The sequence below is a fragment of the Bombina bombina genome, chromosome 10, assembly GCF_027579735.1.
Source record: "Bombina bombina isolate aBomBom1 chromosome 10, aBomBom1.pri, whole genome shotgun sequence".
Lineage (NCBI taxonomy): Eukaryota > Metazoa > Chordata > Amphibia > Anura > Bombinatoridae > Bombina > Bombina bombina.
The window spans coordinates 217,451,568-217,475,450 of NC_069508.1; the positions used below are offsets into that span (position 1 = coordinate 217,451,568).

Genomic DNA, 23,883 nt, shown 5'->3' on the forward strand with positions numbered 1-23,883 from the left:
CTGCAGTACAGCTAGGATACCCTTCTGCCCACAAAAACGAGTCAACGCTGCGATTGAGGGTCAAAACAAGAACTCAGGACTGGGATGCCCAGCCTGCTTTTTATTAAGGTTACATGCACACAGGGCACTCCCAGGGGGAGAGGGGGGGAAGCACAAAATCCCCCATCAAACATTTAGATAGAGAGCACTGTCCTTTGACAGGCCACAATAGGATTACAGTACTTAAGATAACAAGTTTACAAGTTCATCTTATCAATTAGCAGTCTGGCTCCAGAGGTGATTAGACAATAGTTTCTAAAAGCTGAAAAAAAAGAGTTAACTCTTTATGAAATGAAACTTGTTACGGTTTTCTTGGAGCCCTTCTTAGGCGCTGGCTTGCTGGTTCAGGCATTGCTGCTGGGAAATAAGCTCTTCACAACAAAATAACTAATGCTTCTGTAACACGGCCATATTCAGCATTTGTTTGTTATCGAAACCCATAAATGCTTATATTTATAACCCTTCTGTATTGTAAAACAAAGCATAACATTCTAAGACCAATGCTTGTCCAATATCTCAATTGTCTGCACTTTATTTGGGAGATGCTTAAGTACTTCTAGTGTCAAGTCCATTGATAAGTATCTGAGAAAGCAGCAGATACTTCCTGTGAATGGATGATCTGCTGCCATAACTATATGCACTTCCTCTTTCCTTCCCTTTGGTTCATAAAACATGAAATACTTAAGATTTGGGATGTGTACAAAATGGCTTAAAAACAGGGTCTATCACCAAATAAGAAGGCAAGTCCCAGCTATGCCACAAGACTGCAAGCAAAGTACGGAGTTAGACAGGGAGATCCGTGCCAATGTGGAAGGTGTCAGGTGCCACCACAGACTGCACTTCTGTCATGACAAACACAATAAATATAACTGCATTGTGTGATATTCTCCTACATGGTTTTTTCTACTAAGAATATAAGTGTGAAAACTGCTTTTTTGGAGCTTAACAGAATCTTCTGCTTGGTAGTTAATAGCAGTGACTGTGCTGTTTAGTAAAACTTCTATCCTGGCCAGCCATGCTTTATTTACTGGTAACATACGGCTAGATTACGAGTCTTGCGGGGGTCCCAACGCTGCTTTTTAACGCCCGCTGGTATTACGAGTCAGGCAGGAGAGGGTCTACCGCTCACTTTTTTTCCGCGATTTTAGCTTACCGCAAATCCCTTTACGTGAATTGCGTATCCTATCTTTTTAATGGGATTTTCCTAACGCCGGTATTACGATCACCTGAAAAAGTGAGCGGTAAATCCTCTCCTGGCAAGACTCCTACCGCATTTAAAAGTTAGTAGTTAAGAGTTTTATGGGCTAACGCCGGAACATAAAGCTCTTAACTAAAGTGCTAAAAAGTACACTAACACCCATAAACTACCTATTAACCCCTAAACCGAGGCCCTTCCACATCGGAAACACTTAACTAAAATGTTTAACCCCTAATCTGCCGACCGGACATCGCCACCACTTTAATACATTTATTCACCTTTAAACTGCCGCACTCCCGCCTCACAAACACTAGTTAAATGTTATTAACCCCTAATCTGCCGTCCCTAACATCGCCGACACCTACCTACATTTATTAACCCCTAATCTGCCGCCGCTACTATATTACATTTATTAACCCCTAAACCTAAGTCTAACCCTAACACCCCCTAACTTAAATATAATTTAAATAAAACAAAATAAATTTACTACTATTAAATAAATTAATCCTATTTAAAACTAAATACTTACCGATAAAATAAACCCTAAGCTAGCTACAATATAACTAATAGTTACATTGTAGCTAGCTTAGGATTTATATTTATTTTACAGGCAACTTTGTATTTATTTAACTAGGTAGAATAGTTATTAAATAGTTATTAACTATTTAATAACTTCCTAGTTAAAATAAGAACAAATTTACCTGTAAAATAAATCCTAACCTAAATTACAATTACACCTAACACTACACTATCATTAAATTAATTAAATAAATTACCTACAATTAACTACAATTAAATTAAACTAAAGTACAAAAAAAACAAACACTAAATTACAGACAATAAAAATAGAATTACAATTTTTTTAACTAATTACACCTAATCTAATCCCCCTAATAAAATAAAAAAGCCCCCCAAAATAATAAAATTCCCTACCCTATACTAAATTACAAATAGCCCTTAAAAGGGCCTTTTGCGGGGCATTGCCCCAAAGTAATCAGCTCTTTTACCTGTAAAAAAAATACAGTACCCCCCCAACATTAAAACCCACCACCCACACACCCAACCCTACTCTAAAACCCACCCAATCCCCCCTTAATGAAACCTAACACTACCCCCTTGAAGATCACCCTACCTTGAGCCGTTTTCACCCAGCCGGGCACAAGTGGATGTCCAGAGGGGCAGAAGTCTTCATCCGATCCGGCCAGAAGAGGACATCCAGACTGGCAGAAGTCTTCATCCAGGCGGCATCTTCTATCTTCTTCCATCCGGAGCGGAGCGGGTCCATCTTGAAGACATCCGACGCGGAGCATCCTCTTCCATCCGACGGCGACTGAAGAATGAAGGTTCCTTTAAGTGACGTCATCCAAGATGACGTCCCTTCAATTCCGATTGGCTGATAGAATTCTATCAGCCAGTCGGAATTAAGGTAGGAAAAATCCTATTGGCTGATGCAATCAGCCAATAGGATTGAAGTTCAATCCTATTGGCTGATCCAATCAGCCAATAGGATTGAGCTTGCATTCTATTGGCTGATTGGAACAGCCAATAGAATGCAAGATCAATCCTATTGTCTGATTGGATCAGCCAATAGGATTGAACTTCAATCCTATTGGCTGATTGCATCAGCCAATAGGATTTTTCCTACCTTAATTCCAATTGGCTAATAGGATTCTATCAGCCAATCGGAATTGAAGGGACGCCATCTTGGATGACGTCACTTAAAGGAACCTTCATTCTTCAGTCACCGTCGGATGGAAGAGGATGCTCCGCGTTGGATGTCTTCAATTTGGACCCGCTCCGGATGGAAGAAGATATTAGATGCCGCCTGGATGAAGATTTCTGCCGGTCTGGATGTCCTCTTCTAGCCGGATCGGATGAAGACTTCTGCCCCTCTGGACGTTCACTTGTGCCCGGCTGGGTGAAGACGGCTCAAGGTAGGGTGATCTTCAAGGGGGTAGTGTTAGGTTATATTAAGAGGGGATTGGGTGGGTTTTAGAGTAGGGTTGGGTGTGTGGGTGGTGGGTTTTAATGTTGAGGGGGGGTATTGTATTTTTTTTTTTACAGGTAAAAGAGCTGATTACTTTGAGGCAATGCCCCGCAAAAGGCCCTTTTAAGGGCTATTTGTAATTTAGTATAGGGCAGGGAATTTTATTATTTTGGGGGGCGTTTTTATTTTATTAGGGGGGTTCGATTAGGTGTAATAAAAAAATTTTAATTCTTTTTTTATTTTCTGTAATTTAGTGGGTTTTTTTTGTACTTTAGTTTATTTAATTTAATTGTAGGTAATTGTAGTTAATTACTTTAATGATAGTGTAGTGTTAGGTGTAATTGTAATTTAGGTTAGGATTTATTTTACAGGTAAATTTGTACTTATTTTAACTAGGTAGTTATTAAATAGTTAATAACTAATTAATAACTATTCTACCTAGTTAAAATAAATACAAAGTTGCCTGTAAAATAAAAATAAACCCTAAGCTAGCTACAATGTAACTATTAGTTATATTGTAGCTAGCTTAGGGTTGATTTTATCGGTAAGTATTTAGTTTTTAATAGGAATAATTTATTTAATTGTAGTAAATTTATTTAGATGTATTTAAATTATATTTAAGTTAGGGGGGGTTAGGGTTAGACTTAGGTTTAGGGGTTAATACATTTATTATAGTGGCGGTGACGTTGGTGGCGGCAGATTAGGGGTTAATAAATTTAATATAGTTGCGGCGACGTTGGGGGGCAGATTAGGGGTTAATAACTATAATGTAGGGTTCAGAGATGTTGGAGGCAGTAGATTAGGGGTTCATAAGTATAATGTAGGTGGCGGCGGTGTCTGGAGCGGCAGATTAGAGGTTAATCATATAATGTAGGTGGCGACAATGTCGGGGGTGGCAGATTAGGGGTTAGTAAGTGTAATATTAGGGGTGTTTAGACTCGGGGTTCATGTTAGGGTGTTAGGTGCAGACATAAAATTCATTTCCCCATAGGAAACAATGGGGCTGCGTTAGGAGCTGAACGCTGCTTTTTTGCAGGTGTTTTTCAGCCAGCCCAGCCCCATTGTTTCCTATGGGGAAATGGTGCACGAGCACGTTTTGCCAGCTTACCGATGGTATTACAGTGAGATGTGGAGCTAAATTTTGCTCAACGCTCACTTTTCTGAGGCTAACGCTGGCTTAAAGAAAACTCGTAATACCAGCATTTGTTTAAGTGAGCGGTAAGAAAAAAAGGCTCGTTAGCCTTACCGACAAAAACTCGTAATATAGCCGATAGTTTGGTTACTCCTTGACCCTGATATAGAATATTTATCAAACCCCTTAGATAACTACCTGTTTAGACAATGCTTGCTACCTGTATTGAAAAAATTGTGCTAGTGAACTAAATAGAGTGTAGATTGAAACGTTTTACTTTTATAAATGTAGCTATCTAATAATTGTAAATAGCCTAAGTACAATGTATATGTAATACTTGACTATTGACCTGATTATTAATTGCTTACTGTTATATGCTAAATGAATTATCAGTAGTATTGGGGACTCTGAACTTCATAAACCTGGAATAAGTAGTCATCATTTAGCTAATGAAGAGTGTTTAATGGGAAACCCAATACTATTATTGGCCTTTTCCTGCCCTCAGGTGAAGAAATTGCAAGACCAAGACGCCCTACACCAACTGCTGAACTTGTAAGGTCAGTCTTAAATTTCTTGCTTTTATGTCTTAAAAAATATAGGAGGTGGTTTTAAAGTAAAGCCACCCAGCAGGTTATGGTTCCTAAACATCTGTATCTGATCACAGAGGGCTTAAAAAAAGGCACCCAGCAGGTTATGGTTCCTAAACATCTGTATCTGATCACAGAGGGTTCTAGTTAAAGGGATATGAAACACAAAATGTTTTCTTTCATTATTCAGATAGACTTTCTAATCTCCTTCTAGTACCGTGAAACGTAGGGCTGTATGCTTAATGGGATAGTAAAGTCCTAATTAAACTTTCATGATTCAGATAGGGTATGTCATTTAAAAAAAGTTATAATTTACTTTGATCATAAAATTTGCTTTGTACTCTTGGTATTCTTAGTTGAAAGCTAAACCTAGGTAAACTCATATGCTAATGTCAAAGCCCTTGAAGGCCACCTCTTATTTGAATGCATTTGACAGTTTTTCTCAGCTAGAGGGCATTAGTTCACGTGTTTCATATAAATAGCATTGTGGTCACACACTTGGAGTTATTTAAGAGTCAGCATTAATTGCCTGAAATGCAAGTCTGTCAAAAGCACTGAGATAAGGAGGCAGTCTGCAGAAGCTTAGATACAAGGTAATTACAGAGGTAAAAAGTATATTAATATAACTGAGATAAGGAGCAGTCTGCAGAGGCTTAGATACAATGTAATCACAGAGGTAAAAAGTATATTAATATAACAGATAAGGGGCAGTCTGCAGAGGCTTAGATACAAGGTAATCACAGAGGTAAAAAGTATATTAATATAACTGAGATAAGGGGGCAGTCTGCAGAGGCTTAGATACAAGGTAATCACAGAGGTAAAAGTATATTAATATAACTGAGATAAGGTGCAGTCTGCAGAGGGTTAGCTACAAGGTAATTACAGAGGTAAAAAGTATATTAATATAACTAAAATAAGGAGCAGTCTGCAGAGGCTTAGATACAAGGTAATCACAGAGGTAAAAAGTATATTAATATAACTGAGATAAGGGGCAGTCTGCAGAGGCTTAGATACAAGGTAATTACAGAGGTAAAAATTATATTAATATAACTGAGATAAGGAGCAGTCTGCAGAGGCTTAGATACAGGGTAATCACAGAGGTAAAAAGTATATTAATGTAACTGAGATAAGGAGCAGTCTGCAGAGGGTTAGATACAAGGTAACCACAGAGGTAAAATTATATTTCTATAACAGTGCTGGTTTTGCAAAACTGGGGAATGGTAAATAAAGGGATTATCTATCTTTTTAAACAATAACATTTTTGGTGTCCCTTTAAGAGATGGTCCATGTCTGGAGCACTATATTGCAGCAGTGTTGCAAGAATGTTATGTATTTGCAAGAGCACTAGAGGGCAGCACTATTTACTGCCATGTAGTGCGCCAGATGCTACCTAGTGGCTAGATTCCGAGTCTTGCGTTAAGGTAAAAAAGCAGCGTTAACAGGTCTTAACGTTGCTTCTTCACTACCGCTGCTATTACGAGTCTTGCAGGTTTAGGGGCACCGCACACTTCGTTGGCCTTTACGCAAAACGACTTACGTAAACTTCGTAAAGTCTTTTTTTCTATGGGACTTCCATAGCGCCGGTATTACGAGTCTGTCCTGGGAGGCCAAAAAGTGAGCGGTACACCCTCTACCTCCAAGATCCCTAAAGTCAGTAGTTAAGAGTTTTACATTACAACGCTGTAGCATAAAACTTATAACTAAAGTGCTAAAAAGTACACTAACACCCATAAACTACCTATTAACCCCTAAACCGAGGCCCTCCCGCATCGCAAACACTATAATACATTTTTTAACCCCTAATCTGCTGCTCCGGACATCGCCGCCACTAGAATAAACATATTAACCCCTAAACCGCCGCACTCTCGCCTTGCAAACACTAGTTAAATATTATTATCCCCTAATCTGTCGTCCCTAACATCGCCGCCACCTAAATTATACTTATTAACCCCTAATCTTCCGATCCGTACATCGCCGCCACCTACATTATATTTATTAACCCCTAATCTGCCACCCCAACGTCGCAGCCACTATACTAAATTTATTAACCCCTAAATCTATGTCTAACCCTAACCCCCCCTAACTTAAATATAATTTAAATACATTTAAATAAAATTACTATAATTAACTAAATTATTCCTATTCAAAACTAAATACTTACCTATAAAATAAACCCTAAGCTAGCTACAATATAACTAATAGTTACATTGTAGCTAGCTTAGGGTTTATTTTTATTTTACAGGCAAGTTTGTAATTATTTTAACTAGGTACAATAGTTATTAAATAGTTATTAACTATTTAATAACTACCTAGCTAAAATAAATACAAATTTACCTGTAAAATAAAACCTAACCTAAGTTACACTAACACCTAACACTACACTATCATTAAATTAATTAACTAAGTTATAAACAATTAAATAAATTAAATTAGCTAAATTACAAAAACAAACAAACACTAAATTACAGAAAATAAAAAACAAATTACAGATCTTTAAACTAATTACACCTACTCTAATAGCCCTATCAAATTAAAAAAGCCCCCCAAAATAAAAAAAACCCTAGCCTAAACTAAACTATCAATAGCCCTTTAAAGGGCATTGCCCCAAAGTAATCAGCTCTTTTACCTGTAAAAAAAAAAATACAAACAACCCCCCCCAACAGTAAAACCCACCACCCACACAACCAACCCCTCAAATAAAATACTAACTAAAAAAACCTAAGCTCCCCATTGCCCTGAAAAGGGCATTTATCTCTATTGCAGCCCAAAGCCCTAACCTAAAAATAAACCCACCCAATACACCCTTAAAAAAACCTAACACTAACCCCCTGACGATCGACTTACTGTTCTGAAGACCGGACATCCATCCTCAAGGAAGCGGCAGAAGTCTTCATCCAACCGGGCCGAAGTCCTCAACGAAGCTGGGAGAAGTCTTCATCCAAGCCGGGCGAAGTGGTCCTCCAGACGGAGGCAGAAGTCTTCATCCAGACAGCATCTTCTATTTTCGTCCATCTTCAAGACATCTGACGCGGAGCATCCTCTTCACCCGGAGTCTTCTTACTGAATGACGGTTCCTTTAAATGATGTCATCCAAGATGGCGTCCCTTAGATTCCGATTGGCTGATAGTATTCTCTCGGCCAATCGAAATCTAAGGGACGCAATCTTGGATGACATCATTTAAAGGAACCGTCATTCAGTAAGAAGACTCCGGATGAAGAGGATGCTCCGCGTCAGATGTCTTGATGATGGACCCGCTCTGCGTCGGATGGATGAAGATGAAGATAGAATATGCCGTCTAGATGAAGACTTCTGCCCTTGTTGGTTGTGTGGTTGGTGGGTTTTACTATTGGGGTGGTTGGTTGTATTTTTTTTACAGGTAAAAGAGCTGATTACTTTAGGGCAATGCCGCGAAAAAGGCCCTTTTAAGGGCTATTGATAGTTTAGATTAGGCTAGGGTTTTTTTTATTTTTTATTTTGATAGGGCTATTAGATTAGGTGTAATTAGTTTAAATATCTTGTAATTTGTTTATTATTTTCTGTAATTTAGTGTTTGTTTGTTTTTGTACTTTAGCTAATTATATTTAATTTATTTATTTGTATTTAATTTAGGTAATTTATTTAATTGTAGTGTAGTGTTAGGTGTAACTTAGGTTAGGTTTTATTTTACAGGTACTTTTGTATTTATTTTAGCTAGGTAGTTATTAAATAGTTAATAACTATTTAGTAACTATTCTACCTAGTTAAAATAAATACAAACTTGCCTGTAAAATAAAAATAAACCCTAAGATATATACAATGTAACTATTAGTTATATTGTAGCTAGCTTAGGGTTTATTTTACAGGTAAGTATTTAGTTTTAAATAGGAATTATTTAGGTAATAATATTAATATTTATTTTGATTTATTGTAATTATATTTAAGTTAGGGAGTGTTAGGGTTAGACTTAGGTTTAGGGGTTAATACATTTAGTATAGGGGACGGCATATTAGTGGTTAATAAATGTAGGTAGGTTGCAGGGACATTGGGGGAGGGAGATTAGGGGTTAATAAATATAATGTAGGTGTTGGAGATGTTGGAGGAAGCAGATTAGGGGTTAATAAGTATAATGTAGGTGGCGGCGATGTTGGGGGCGGAAGATTAGGGGTTAATAAGTGTAAGTTTAGGGGTGTTTAGACTCGGAGTTCATGTTAGGGTGTTAGGTGTAAACATAACTTTTATTTCCACCGGGTTTGTAAAAACCTTTAATACCAGCACTGCAGGTAAGTGAGCGGTGAGAGAAAACTGCTTGTTAGCACCACATAGCTCCTAACGCAAAACTGGTAATCTGGCCGTAGGTATCTTTTCAACAAACAATATCATGGGAACAAAGCAAATTTGATAATAGAAGTAAATTGGAAAAACAAATAAAAATGGTATTATCTGTGAATCACAAAACAACATGTTTGGTTTTCATATCCCTTTAAAGGGACTTGGTGTACTCAAAAATTATCTATCATCAATATGAATGAGCAATATTTAAACATGTTTTTGTTTTTGCATTAAAACTTGAGAACAACTGTTTAAATGTTAAATAATACAACATTATCAATTATGTGATTATATTACTGTTCATTGGCTTTCAACCAGTAAAGATTTGCAGGACATACCTATTGGCCAAAGAGCGTTAACAGGAAGTGCCTATTGACCAAAGAGCGTTACCAGGAAGTGCCTATTAGCCAAAGAGCATTAACAGGAAGTGCCTATTAGCCAAAGAGCGTTACCAGGAAGTGCCTATTAGCCAAAGAGCGTTAACAGGAAGTACATATTAGCCAAAGACCGTTAACAGGAAGTGCCTATTAGCCAAAGAACGTTAACAGGAAGTACATATTAGCCAAAGAGCGTTACCAGGAAGTGCCTATTAGCCAAAGAGCGTTAACAGGAAGTACATATTAGCCAAAGAGCGTTAACAGGAAGTGCCTATTAGCCAAAGAACGTTAACTGGAAGTACCTATTAGCCAATGAGAGTTTATCAAGAAGCAAGTGAGCATTGGTAGAAAAAGTAAACATATGCTGCTGTATTAGTTGGAGTTTAAACTACACAATTTGTTTAAATGCTCTAATATATACATGATAGCACATTTCTGAGTACAGTGACCCTTTAAACCATTTATGCAATGTAATCATCATTTATTCACATATATTTTGTTTCATTGTTGCTTGATTCTGTTTGTTTTTTTATGAACTTTTTTTTTTTATATTTTTTCTCTCTTTGTATCATGACAGCATATGGAGTATGGAATTATGGAGGAGATACTAGAGTTTGGTCCATTCAAAGAACTTAAAAAGTCTTTCAATCTCCATCTTTCAATTCTTGCATAGAAAAGTACACATTTTACTTTACTTTCTAGTGGTAACAAGAAGTATCTGCATTAAAGGGACATTAGACTGTTGATTACAACTACAGTAGCATAGTTACTACACACTGATTGTTTTTCCTTCTGTGTCTGCAGCTCTCTTCAAAGTAATTGTCTTATTTTAACCCTTCAGTGCTGGTTAGTGACGCACCTTAAAGGGACACTGTACCCAATTTTTTTCTTTCAGATTCAGTGATTCAGATAGAGCATGACATTTTAAGCAACTTTCTAATTTACTCCTATTATCAAATTTTCTTCATTCTCTTGGAATCTTTATTTGAAATGCAAGAATGTAAGTTTAGATGCCGGCCCATTTTTGGTGAACAACCTAGGTTGTCCTTGCTGATTGGTGGATAAATTCATCCACCAATCAAACACTGCTGTCCAGAGTCCTGAACCAAGAAAAAAGCTTAGATGCCTTCTTTTTTATATAAAGATACCAAGAGAATGAAGACAAATTGATAATATGAGTAAATTAGAAAGTTGCTTAAAATTGCATGCTCTATCTGAATTACAAAAGAAACTTTTTTGGTTCAGTGTCCCATTTAACATGGGGCTCTGCCATCTTGGAATGAAGTATTCTTGTTCCCTGTGACAGAAGTGGTGCACATTCACAGATCACTGATATTGTTATCTTCTTCACAAGCCGTATCATCCACCTCAGTTTAGTGTGCACAATACAGAGCGGGAGGCTGCATTTCTCTATATTATCCCTCAGATAGGTTTTTTATTTGTTATGTAACTTTTAAACTGTTTTAAAAAATATGCAAAAATGGAACTCTGCTGCTTTCTATTGTGTGAGCTAATAAGTGCAATGCACAGCTGTGAACAAGCCAGCAATGTCACTACTTTAGTCACAGGATACAACATTATTTGTGTACCAAGATGGCGTCACCAGTATATAGATACAGAGCTTTACCAGCTGGCTTCTACAATGAGTTAAAATAAGAGAGCTTTAAAGAGAGTTGCAGGTAGAGGAGGGAAATCAATATCATAGCGAGAGTTAGCCGTGTTACTGCAGTTGTACTCAGTAGTCCCTTTAATGTCTATGGAGATGTTATTTTACCACAAGTGTACACAATTTACATTCACCTAGATTACGAGTTTTGAGCGCTATAGAGAAATTAACGAACGCAACAAAAGTTACGTTATTTAATTTCCTATAGCACTGCCATTACAAGTTTTCAAACATACGCCTTTTGCGTGCGATATGGTTACATTTAGTTCCATACCGCTCACAATCAGAGCGCAGCTGAGACGTGCTCATGCACGATTTCCCCATAGATATCACTGGGCAGAGCCGGCAAAAAAAACAACTAACACCTGCGATCATAAAAGTTCTGTAACGCAGCCCCATTGATGTCTATGGGGAAATAAAAATACTGTTTAAACCTAACACCCTAACATAAACCCTACGTCTAAACACCCCTAATCTGCTGCCCCAGCGTCGCTGATGCCTGCCTACAGTTATGAACCCCTAATCTGCCGCTCCCGATATCGCCACTACCTAAATAAAATTAATAACCCCTAATCTGCCGCTCCCGATATCGCCGCCACTGTACTACATTTATTAACCCCTAAACCTAACCCTAACCCCCCCTAACTTTAGCATAGTTAAATTAGATCTAAATTAAATTTACAATTATTAACTAAATTATTCCTATTTAAAACTAAATACTTACCAATGAAATAGAACTTAGGCTAGCTACATATAACTAATAGTTACATTGTATCTAGCTTAGGGTTTATTTTTATTTCACAGGTAAGTTTGTATTTATTTTACCTAGGTAGACTAGTTAGTAAATAGTTATTAACTATTTAATAACTACCTAGCTAAAATAAATACAAACTTACCTGTAAAATAAAACCTAACCTGCCTTACACTAAAACCTAACATTACAAAAAATTAAAAACTTACATTACAAAAAATAAAAAAACTAACATTACAAAAAAACTAACATTACAAAAAATATAAAAAAACTAACATTACAAAAAATATAAAAACCTAACATTACAAAAATAAAAAAACTACCATTAACATAAATAAAGAAACATCATTACAAAAAAAAAACTAACATTACAAAAAATTAAAAAACCTAACATTTCAAAAAATAAAAAAACTAACATTACAAAAAATATAAAAAAATAACATTACAAAAAATAAAAAAACTAACATTAAAAAAAAAAACTAACATTACAAAAAATAAAAAAACCTAACATTACAAAAAATAAAAAACTACCATTAACATAAATAAAGAAACCTCATTACAAAAAAAAAACTAACATTACAAAAAATTAAAAAACCTAACATTACAAAAAATTAAAAAACTAACATTACAAAAAATATAAAAAAATAACATTACAAAAAATAAAAAAACTAACATTACAAAAAAAAAACTAACATTACAAAAAATATAAAAAAACTAACATTACAAAAAATAAAAAAACCTAACATTACAAAAAATAAAAAACTACCATTAACATAAAAAAGAAACCTCATTACAAAAAGAAAACAACAAAATTATCCAAAAAAATAATAAAGACTAATCCTATTCTAATACCATTAAAAAAACACCCCAAAATAAAAAACCCTTCTCTAGAATAAACTACCAAGGGCCCTTAAAAGGGCCTTTTGTAGGCATTGCCCTGAGTTAAACAGCTCTTTTGCTACAAAAAAAGAATACAAACACCCCCTAACACTATAAAACCCTCACCCCCCCAAACTACCAGGGACCCTTAAAAGGGCCTTTTGGGGGGCCCTAAGTTAAACAGCTGTATTGCTACAACCCCCCCTAAAAAAATACATTACACAAAATAACAAACAAATTATCAAAAATAAATATTCTAGGGTTGCACCGATACCGATACCAAGTATTTGCATGAGTACTTGTACTCGTGCAAATGTACCGATACTTAAACCGATACCTCTACTTCCTACCCATATGCTACCTTGTGGCGTTTTTTCAAACTGCATGTTCCCATTTCATTTTAAACTGGAGCGGAGACTAAAATAAAAATTGTTTACTACTGTTCTGCCAATACAAATTGCTGTTATTTGTATTATTGTTGGAGAGATCACTGTACCTCATTCAGACAAACTTCTGAAGTACTGGTCAGTTAATAAACTGAGATTTCCAGCTCTGGCTAAAATGGCCCAAAAATATCTTGCTGCCCCATGCAGTATTGTGGAAAGTGAAAGACTGTTCAACTTAGAGTCGAACCTCCATACAAATGTTAGATTGATGTTATATAACAGCCCTACAACCCAATTGCATCACCCCTTTAAATTTAATATTTTATTGTAATATTTTTTTATTTATAAACATGCTCAGTGAACTTTGTGACAAATAAAACTGTTTTATTATTTCATAATGTCTTTTGAATTACAGTCCTCTATAATTATAAAGAAGGAATCTTAAATAATTATTAATATTACTGTATTGTGCTTGGTAAAATGTCACATGACATAAAAAAAAAAAGTATCGGTAATTGGTATCGGCGAGTATTTGAAAACAAGTATCGGTACTTGTACTCGGTCATAAAAAAATGGTATCGGTGCAACCCTAAAATATTCCTATTCTAATACCCATAAAAAAAATAAAAAAATAAAAAACCTAATCTAGAATAAACTACCAATAGTCCTTAGAAGGAACTTTTGTAGGGCATTGCCCTAAAGATAACAGCTCTTTTAGTGAAAACAAATTACAAAGACCCACTAACATTACAAACCCCCAAACCCACAAAATAAAAAAAAACTATCTAAAAAACCTAAGCTACCCATTGCCCTGAAAAGGCCATTTGTATGGGCATTGCCCTTAAAAGGGCATTTAGCTCTTTTACTGCCCAGACCCTAAACTAAAAAAAACTAAAAAAAAACCACCCAAAAAAACCCTTTTAAAAAAAACCTAACACTAACCCTTGACGATCCACTTACAGTTGTTGAAGTCCCGCTTGAAGGATCTTCTTCCAGCTGGCAAAATCATCATCCATGCGGCAAGAAGTCTTCATCCAGGCGGCCTCTTTGATCTTCACCCAGCCGGCGCAGAGCAGGTCCACCCTGAAGACATCCGGGGCGGAGCATCCTCTTCATACTGTCGCCGCCGTACACTGAATCTTCAATGCAAGGGACGCGATTCAAGATGGTTTATTTTGATAAGGCTATTAGATTAGGTGTAATTCTTTTTTATTTTTGATTATTTGTTTGTTATTTTTCGTAATTTAGTGTTAGTTTTTTTTTGTAGTTTAGTTAGTTTTTATTTTTTGTAATTAGATAGAGTAGTGTTAGAATAGTTTTTTTTAAATTGGTAGTTAGTTCAATTGTAGTTTAATAATTATAATAGCTTAATTGTTAGTTCAAAATTTTTTTTTTAATTTGACATGTAAGTTTTAATTTAATTTAAGCTAGGAAAATTGTAATTTTAATATAAAGTTATGGGGTTGTTAGGTTTAGGGGTTACTAGTTTAAATTAGTTTATTTCGTTGTGGGGGCTTTTGGTTTAGGGGTTAATAGTTTATTTTAGTATATTTCGTTGTGGGGGGCTTGCGGTTTAGGGGTTAATAGGTTTATTATGGCGGCGGTGTGGGCTGACGGCAGATTCAGGGTTAATAATATTTAAATAGTTTTTGTGATGTGGTAGGGCGGTGGTTTAGGGGTTAATAAGTTTATTATAGTGGCGACAATGTTGGGGAACGGCGGAATAGGGGTTAATACATTTTTTTAATGGCGGCGATGTCGGGAGCGGCAGATTAGGGGTTAATACATTTTTTTTTATTTATTTTTTTAAACAGCTTTATTGTATTTAGATTAGTTTTACAAACGTTCAGAGACACAGCTCTCTACAAAAGTTCAGAGGTGCAGGTGTGCAGAATACTACAATAGCTGTGATTTTTTTAGGAAAACAATAACAGAGCCTGGGGCTCTTTAGTGCAGTTCATCATCAACCTCCTCCCGTTAATATGTAAGTCTGATATGCGAGGGTTGCCCTCCAAGGCTTCTTCTTATCTGATGGGATGTAGGAACCGTGTGAAGGTTATTTTGTCTTAGGAGGAGGTGCACTGATAGTTAGGTAGTGAGTTTCCAACTAATACAATATTTTTTTAACATTTAAACAGTAAGTTAACAACAAGTCCCGGTCCGTCCGCACCCCAATTAATAAATACCATATTACACATTTTGCTCTCTAACTCTCAAAACCAATGCTATATATTCCGTGGTCATTATGCGTTTCACTTATTTCTGTTTTGATCATAGCTAACCCAGAGCTGTGAAAATTCTGCGTAAGAGTCCATTTTATTGTGTTTAAGGTAGTAGTATTCTTCTAATTCTATAATTTCGGACACCTTCTGGACCCACATATCTATGGACGGCGTTTCCCTGTTCCTCCAGTTTTTGGCTATCAGGATTTTAATTCCATTAGTCAGAATGTTAAATAGGTGGATGTATGGTTTATATTTGATTTCTGGGGGGGTTTGTGTAGTAGCCACCCCAAGGGGTCAAGTGGCAATTGGGTCCCCAGTATGTTCTCTACCTCTAAGACCACCTCCTTCCAGAGGTTTTGGATGGAGTTACACCACCACCACATATGAGCTGCACAGCTGTTCACGTGTCCGCAACGCCAACATTTGTTGCTTTGAGTGTGGTATAAGTGATGTATCTTTCTTGGGGTGAGGTACCATCTATGTAACAATTTGTAATTAATTTCTAAGATAGAGGAAGAAATTGAGGATTTCATTGTGGCTTGAAACATTAATGTACTTGTCTGAAGTAGTATTATAACTCCTAAATCTTTTTCCCAACTCTCTAGGTATAGTGGGGTGTAACCCGGTGGCGTGTGTGTCAAGATTTTATATATGGTAGATAATGTGTGTCTCAGAGGTGGTTTTTGGATGCAGAGGGACTCGAATTTGGTCAGAGGCCTCACCATATTTCTGTAGCCTACATGCTTGGTTATAAAGTGAATAGTTTGTCGGTAGGTAAACCAGTTGGTAAAACAATCGTGGCCCCTTGAGATTAGTTCAGTCTGAGAGAGTAAGGTTTTGTTGTTGGTTAGTAAGTGAATTGTGAAGTCCCTATTTGTCATGGGTACTGTAGAGAGATTGGAATAGGGTCTCACCGTAAAATCTCTGTTTTCTATTAAGGAAGTCAGGGGTGATGGAACTGACGATGTATAGTGTGTTGTGTTAATGGTGTGTTCCCACACCTGGAAAGTCTCCCGGATCATTGGATTGTCAAACCTGTTTTTTTTTAAATATATTAGGGTCGCTCCAACACAACCTCCCCAAGTGTGGCCTTCCCGTTGTTAAATGTTCCAATGGGACCCACCTTTTATGTTCGAAATGGATGTTCCAGCCCACCATTCTCTGCAGAAAGATGGCCTGGCGGTAAGCAGTGAGATTCTGCACTCCTAGACCCCCTTGTATTTCTTTTTAAAGATACAATGAGTCCACGGATTTCATCCTTACTTGTGGAATATCGCCTCCTGGTCAGCAGGAGGAGGCAAAGAGCACCACAGCAGAGCTCTATATATAGCTCCTCCCTTCCCTCTCACTCCAGTCATTCTCTTTGCCTGTGTTAGTGATAGGAAGAGGTAAAGTTAGGTGTTAGTTTAGATTCTTCAATCAAGAGTTTATTATTTTTAAAATGGTACCAGTGAGTGCTATTTTACTATAGGGTGTAGCGGTATTCCTTGTGAGCCTCTAGAGTAGAGCTACAGGTGGCTTTAAAGAAATTGGAACTGGTGGGATTTAACCCTCACTGCGCCTCCCATACTAGTGCTGCCCTTCTGTTGATGGTCTTAGCAGATATTAACTAAGGCCCTTTCTGTGTTCACAGAGCTGCAGGAGGGAGAAGACCTCTTGATACTGTGAGACTTGTCATGCTGTCGCTTAGCATAGAGGTAAGTGCAGTCTTTTATTTTCTGGGGCTTTTGGCATATCTCAGAATTGGCTCTACACTTCTGATCTGTTGGGGACCATGGGCTCTCTGGAAAGGGCTTCCCTATTTAACAGTGTGTGGGTTCTCATGGGGCCATGTCAACCGCCACAATGATATGGTTTATCAGATGCTAGTGCTGTCCTTTATTAAAGAAGACCTAGAGACACTGATAATACTTAGCTATGTGATTTTTACTGTGTAGGGCTTCCCTACAGGTCACTGTTTAGTGTACTTGGGGCAGAAGGTGGGAGTATGTTGCCGGAACCTTGTTAAAAGACTCCGGTTTATGGCTTGTGTTTGTATACTTTTATCTGGTGTTTTCGGATCATTTTAGGCTATGGCGTATGCGACGCCCACGATGGGCGGGGGTTTTCTTTGGCGCGCTTTGCTTAGTAGCCGCGCAGCGTTCTTTCACTTCCGGAAGTTACCGGCTGTTTGTGAAGACATCGCAAGTGACGCCTCGTCTGCATGGTTGAGAGTTAAGCAAGCGGTCTTAGGTGTTGTGGGCTACGTTCCGGATTGGTGTCTAAGATTGGTCGGTGGACCGTGGGGGCAGGTAGGTGCTTCAGCAGAGCTGTTGAGGCAGATGCTGTTTGTTAAATTATTTTGAGAATTCGTTTAACTGATTTTCAGTGACTCAGAAAAATTGTTAGTCATTTTATTTTTTAAAGAGACAGTATCTTGTCAGGATCACATTGTACTGACAAGCATTTAGTTGAATTGATATTTTTGTACATTTTGGCCATAAATTGTGAAAATATATAATTTAAAAGAGTCAAGACCAAATTCTTTCTTGCTTTCTGTTAGTATGGATTCAGATGATATCCAGACTGTAACATGCTCTGTGTTTGGATGCCACTGTGGAACCTTCGGTTCCTTTTTGTTCCTCATGTTGTGAGAGGGCTTTACATTATAGAGACCACATTTTTTTTTTATAAATCTTTGCCTAAGGCGGATGCTTCTCAAGAGTCTACAGATGAGATGCAAAGTATGCCGCAGCTTTCTCCCCAAGCGTCACAGCCCTTAACGCCGCCTCAAGCGGTGCCATGTATTTCACCAGTTTCTGCAGCAATTACGTTAAAAGACATTGCTGCAGTGTTGTCCTCTACACTTTCTGATGCATTATCTAGTTTTCCCATATAGCACGGCAAGCGTACAAGAAAGGACAACTATGTAGTCAATGCTGCCTCTGATACTATGATGGCGATTGTGGAAGTACCCTCCCGGGGCTCTGAGTTGGAGAGTACGGAGGTCCTCTTTGAAGGTGAACTTTCTGAATCAGGGAGTGCTTTGCCCCTGACTGATTCTGAAGTGGTTTCCTTCAGGTTTATGCTTGAACACCTCCGTTTATTACTGAGGGAGGTGTTGGTTACTCTGGATGACTGTGACTCAATAGTGGTTCCTCCAGAGAAATTGAGTAAGTTGGACAGATACTTGGAAGTTCCTTCTTACTCCGATGTTTTTCCTGTTCCTAAGAGGACTTCAGAGATTATTGCGAAGGATTGGGAAAGACCAGGCATTCCCTTCTCTCCTTCGCCCATGTTTAAAAATATGTACCCTATAGCCGACGCTATTATGGATTCTTGGCAGACAGTCCCTAAAGTAGAGGGAGCCATTTCTACCCTGGCCAAACGGACTACTATTCCTATTGAGGATAGTTGTGCTTTTAAGGACCCTATGGTTAAGAAGTTTGAGGGTCTCCTTAAGAAGATTTATGTTCACCAGGGATTCCTATTGCAACTGGTAGCTTGCATTGTTACAGTTACCAGTGCGGCCACTTATTGGTTTGATGCTCTGGAAGAGTCTCTTAAGACAGAGACTCCTTTGGAAGAGATACAGGATTGGATTAAAGCTCTTAAATTAGCTAATTTGTTTATTACGGATACTTCTCTGCAGATTACTAAATTGGCGGCTAAGAGTTCGGGCTTTGCCATCTTAGCACGCAGGGCTTTATAGTTGAAGTTTTGGTCTGCGGATGTGTCATCCAAGTCTAAGCTTTTGGCTATTCCTAACAAGGGGAAAACCCTGTTCGGGTCTGACTTGAAGGAAATTATTTCTGACATCACGGGAGGCAAGGGTCATCTCCTCCCTCAGGATAAGAAGTCCAAACAGAGAGGTCGACAGATTAATTTTCGTTCCTCTCGAAATTTTAAGGGAGTCCCCTCTTCCTCTTCCGCTAAACAGGAAGGGAACTATTCACAAACCAAGTCCACGTGGAGACCCAACCAGTCCTGGAACAAGGGTAAACAATCCAAGAAGCCGCCTGCTGCTACCAAGTCAGCATGAAGGGTCGGCCCCCGATCCGGGACCGGATCTGGTAGGGGGCGGACTCTCTCTCTTTGTCCAGGATCCCTGGACACTAGAAATTGTGTCTCAGGGATATCAGATGGAGTTCAGAAATTCCTCCCCCAGAGGAAGGTTTCTTCTTTCTCGGTTATCTGCAGACCAGATAAAAAGAGAGGCGTTCTTACGTTGTGTAGGAGACCTCTCCTCTATGGGAGTAATATGTCCCGTTCCACTACTGGAACAGGGACAGGGGTTTTATTCAAATCTGTTTGTAGTTCCCAAAAAGGAGGGAACGTTCCGACCTATTTTAGATCTCAAAAGTCTGAACAAGTTTCTCAGAGTTCCATCCTTCAAGATGGAAACTATTCATACCATTCTTCCATTGATCCAGGAGGGTCAATTTATGACTACCGTGGATCTAAAGGATGCATATCTTCATGTTCCTATCCACAGAGATCATCACAAGTTCCTGAGATTTGCCTTTCTTTACAAACATTTCCAGTTCGTGGCTCTTCCTTTCGGTCTGGCCACAGCTCCCAGAATTTTCACAAAGGTTCTGGGGACTCTGCTGGCAGTTCTAAGACCGCAGGGCATTGCGGTGGCGCCTTATCTGGACAATATTCTGATCCAGGTGTCCTCTTATCAACTAGCAAAGTTTATACCGACCTTGTTCTCTCCTTCCTGAAGACTCACGGGTGGAAGATAAATCTGTGAAAGAGTTTGTTAATTCCACAGACAAGGGTTCTTGGGAACTCTAATCGACTCTCTATCCATGAAATTTTTTCTAACAGAAGTCAGGAGGCTAAAGATCATGAATACATGTCGAGCCCTTCAGTCCAATCCTCGGCTATCAGTGGCTCAGTGCATGGAGGTAATAGGATTGATGATTGCGGCAATGGATATCATTCCGTTTGCTCGGTTTCATCTCAGGCCTCTGCAACTGAGCATGCTCAGGCAGTGGAATGGAGATTATACAGATTTGTCTCCTCAAATAATTCTAGATCAGGAGACAAGGGACTCTCTTCTATGGTGGTTGTCGCTGGATCATCTATCCCAGGGGACATGCTTCCGCATGACCCTCATGGGTGATAGTGACAACGGATGCCAGCCTACTAGGATGGGGAGCAGTCTGGAAATCCCTGAGGGCTCAGGGTGTATTGACTCAGGCAGAGTCTCCTTCCCATCAATATACTAGAGTTGAGAGTTATATTCAGGCTTGGCCTCAATTGGCTTTGGCCCAATTCATCAGGTTCCAGTCGGACAACATAACGACGGTAGCTTACATCAATCATCAGGGAGGAACGAGGAGTTCCTTAACGATGACAGAAGTAGCCAAGATAATACAGTGGGCGGAGTCTCACTCTTGCCATCTGTCAGCGATCCACATCCCAGGGGTGGAAAACTGGGAAGCAGATTTTCTGAGCAGACAGACGTTTCATCCTGGAGAATGGGAACTCCATCCGGAGGTATTTTACAGCCTGGTTCTCAGAATGGGCAGGCCGGAGTTGGATCTCATGGCATCTCGTCAGAATGCCAAGCTTCCGAGATACGGGTCCAGGTCCAGGGATCCTCAGGCCGAGCTGATAGATGCCTTGGCAGTGCCTTGGTCTTTCAGCCTAGCTTATGTATTTCCTCCATTTGCTCTTCTTGCACGGGTGATTGCTCGAGTCAAACAGGAGAGGGCATCGGTGATCCTCATCGCCCCTGCGTGGCCTCGCAGGATTTGGTATGCCGATCTGGTGGACATGTCATCTCAGCCACCGTGGAAGCTCCCATTGAGGAAAGACCTTCTCATTCAGGGGCCCTTCCATCATCCAAATCTAGTTTCTCTGCAGCTGACTGCTTGGAGATTGAACGCTTAATTTTATCTAAGCGAGGGTTTTCTGATTCGGTCATCGATACCTTGATCCAGGCGTGTAAGCCTGTTACTAGGAAAATTTACCATAAGATATGGCGTAAATATCTTTATTGGTGTGAATCCAAGGGCTACTCATGGAGTAGAGTTAGGATTCCCAGGATTTTGTCTTTTCTCCAAGAGCGATTGGAGAAGGGGTTGTCCGCAAGCTCTTTGAAAGGACAGATTTCTGCTTTATCCATATTGTTACACAAGCATCTGGCAGATGTCCCAGATGTACAATCTTTTTGTCAGGCTCTAACTAGAATCCTATATTTAGACCAATTGTTCCTCCTTGGAGTTTGAATTTAGTTCTTAAAGTTCTTCAAGGGGTTCCGTTTGAACCTATGCATTCCATAGATATTAAGTTATTATCTTGGAAAGTTTTATTTTTGGTTGCTATTTCTTCTGCTCGAAGAGTATCTGAGCTTTCAGCATTGCAATGTGATTCTCCTTATCTTATTTTCCATTCGCATAAGGTGGTGTTACGAACCAAACCTGGTTTTCTTCCTAAGGTTGTTTCAAATAAGAATATTAATCAGGTAATTGTTGTTCCTTCCTTGTGTCCTAATCCTTCTTCTAAGAAGGAGCGTCTGTTACTTAATTTGGACGTGGTCCATGCTTTGAAGTCCTACTTACAGACGACTAAGGATTTTCGCCAATCGTCTTCATTGTTTGTTGTTTTTTCTGGGAAACGTTGGGGTCACAAAGCTACGGCTACCTCTCTTTCTTTTTGGCTGAAGAGTATCATCCGCTTTGTATATGAGACTGCTGGACAGCAGCCTCCTGAACTAATTACGGCTCATTCCACTAGGGCTGTGGCTTCCTCATGGGCATTCAAAAATGATGCTTCTGTTGAACAGATTTGCAAGGCTGCAACTTGGTCGTCTCTTCACACTTTTTCCAAATTTCACAAATTTTATACCTTTGCCTCAACTGAGGCTGTTTTTGGGAGGAAAGTTCTTCAAGCAGTGGTGCCTTCCATTTAGGTTCCCTGCCTTGTCCCTCCCCTTTCACCCGTGTACTATAGCTTTGGTATTGTATCCCACAAGTAAGGATGAAATCCGTGGACTCATCGTATCTTTAAAAAGAAAAGAAAATTTATGCTTACCTGATAAATTTGTTTCTTTTTAGATAAGATGAGTCCACGGCCCACCCTGTTTTTATGAGACAGGTTTTTGTTTTTGTTAAACTTCAGTCACCTCTGCACCTTGGCTTTTCCTTTCTCTTCCTAACTTTGGTCGAATGATTGGAGTGGGATGGAAGGGAGGAGCTATATATACAGCTCTGCTGTGGTGCTCTTTGCCTCCTCCTGCTGACCAGCAGGCGATATTCCACAAGTAAGGATGAAATCTGTGGACTCATCGTATCTAAAAAGAAACAAATTTATCAGGTAAGCATAAATTTTCTTTTTGGGGGTTTGCATTAATAATCGGTTTATTCTAGGTGGCTTTTTCGTGCCATATGAAGTCGCTAAATGCTTTTTGTATCGATGGAAGATATGCTTTAGGCAAGGGGATTGGTAAAGTTTGAAGGTGGTAGAGGATTCTTGGGAACACGTTCATTTTGACAACATCTATGCGCCCCAACCATGACAGCTTTTTTGAGCACCAGGATGAGAGGTCTCTTACTATAGCATGTTTTATAGGTATATAATTTGAGTGGAATATGTTGTCTAATGAGGGCGTAAGATGGATACCTAGATAATTCAGGGAATGAGAGCACCATGTGTATGGGGTGACTTTTTGGGTAGCCGTTAAAGGTGGGCCGGACAGGTTTATGTTTAGTATTTCAGATTTAGACATACTAACAATAAAATTTGACAGCGATTGAAAGGTGTTGAATTCGGCAAGGAGGTGCAGGATTGAGTTTTCCGAATCAGTGAGAGTGAAAAGCATGTCATCCGCGAACAAAGATATCACGAGGGTTTTGTCTGATTTTTACCACTAGGGTCTCAATAACACACGCAAAAGGAAGTGGAGACAGTGGGCACCCCTGTCGTAGTAATGGGGAAAGGAGAGGAAAGGGCGCCATTAACTAAGATTCTCGCAGTGGGTTGGAAATATAGGGAGAAGATTCTAGTGAGTATCTGTGGTCCTAGTTCCATGTGGGTTAGAGTGGCTCGAATGAAATCCCAAGCAACACGGTCAAAGACCTTCTCTGCGTCTGTTGATAAGAGAACGGAGGGGATGTGTTTAAGTTTTACATAGTGAATTAAATTTAAGGCCATGAACGTGTTGTCCTTCGCCTCCCTCCCAGGGACAAAACCGACTTGGTCGAAATGAACGATGTCTGGGAGGATTTTATTCAGTCTGTGTGCCAATATTCTTGCGTATAGTTTGATATCAGTGTTTAAAAACGATATGGGTCAGTAGTTATAAGGGAGGTCCTGTGGTTTGTTGGGTTTAGGAAGTAGGACTATGTGTGCTTTA

The 23,883-nt window shown here is 38.8% G+C and overlaps 1 protein-coding gene across 1 annotated transcript in view; it reads left to right on the forward strand.

Moving 5' to 3' along the window:
• Positions 1-23,883, forward strand: part of SGIP1 (SH3GL interacting endocytic adaptor 1) — a 1,342,240-nt gene that overhangs the window by 674,272 nt on the left and 644,085 nt on the right. Inside the window, exon 10 of the mRNA XM_053693689.1 lies at positions 4,862-4,913. Coding sequence (XP_053549664.1) covers positions 4,862-4,913 — 52 coding nt within the window. The remainder of the gene's footprint in view (positions 1-4,861; positions 4,914-23,883) is intronic.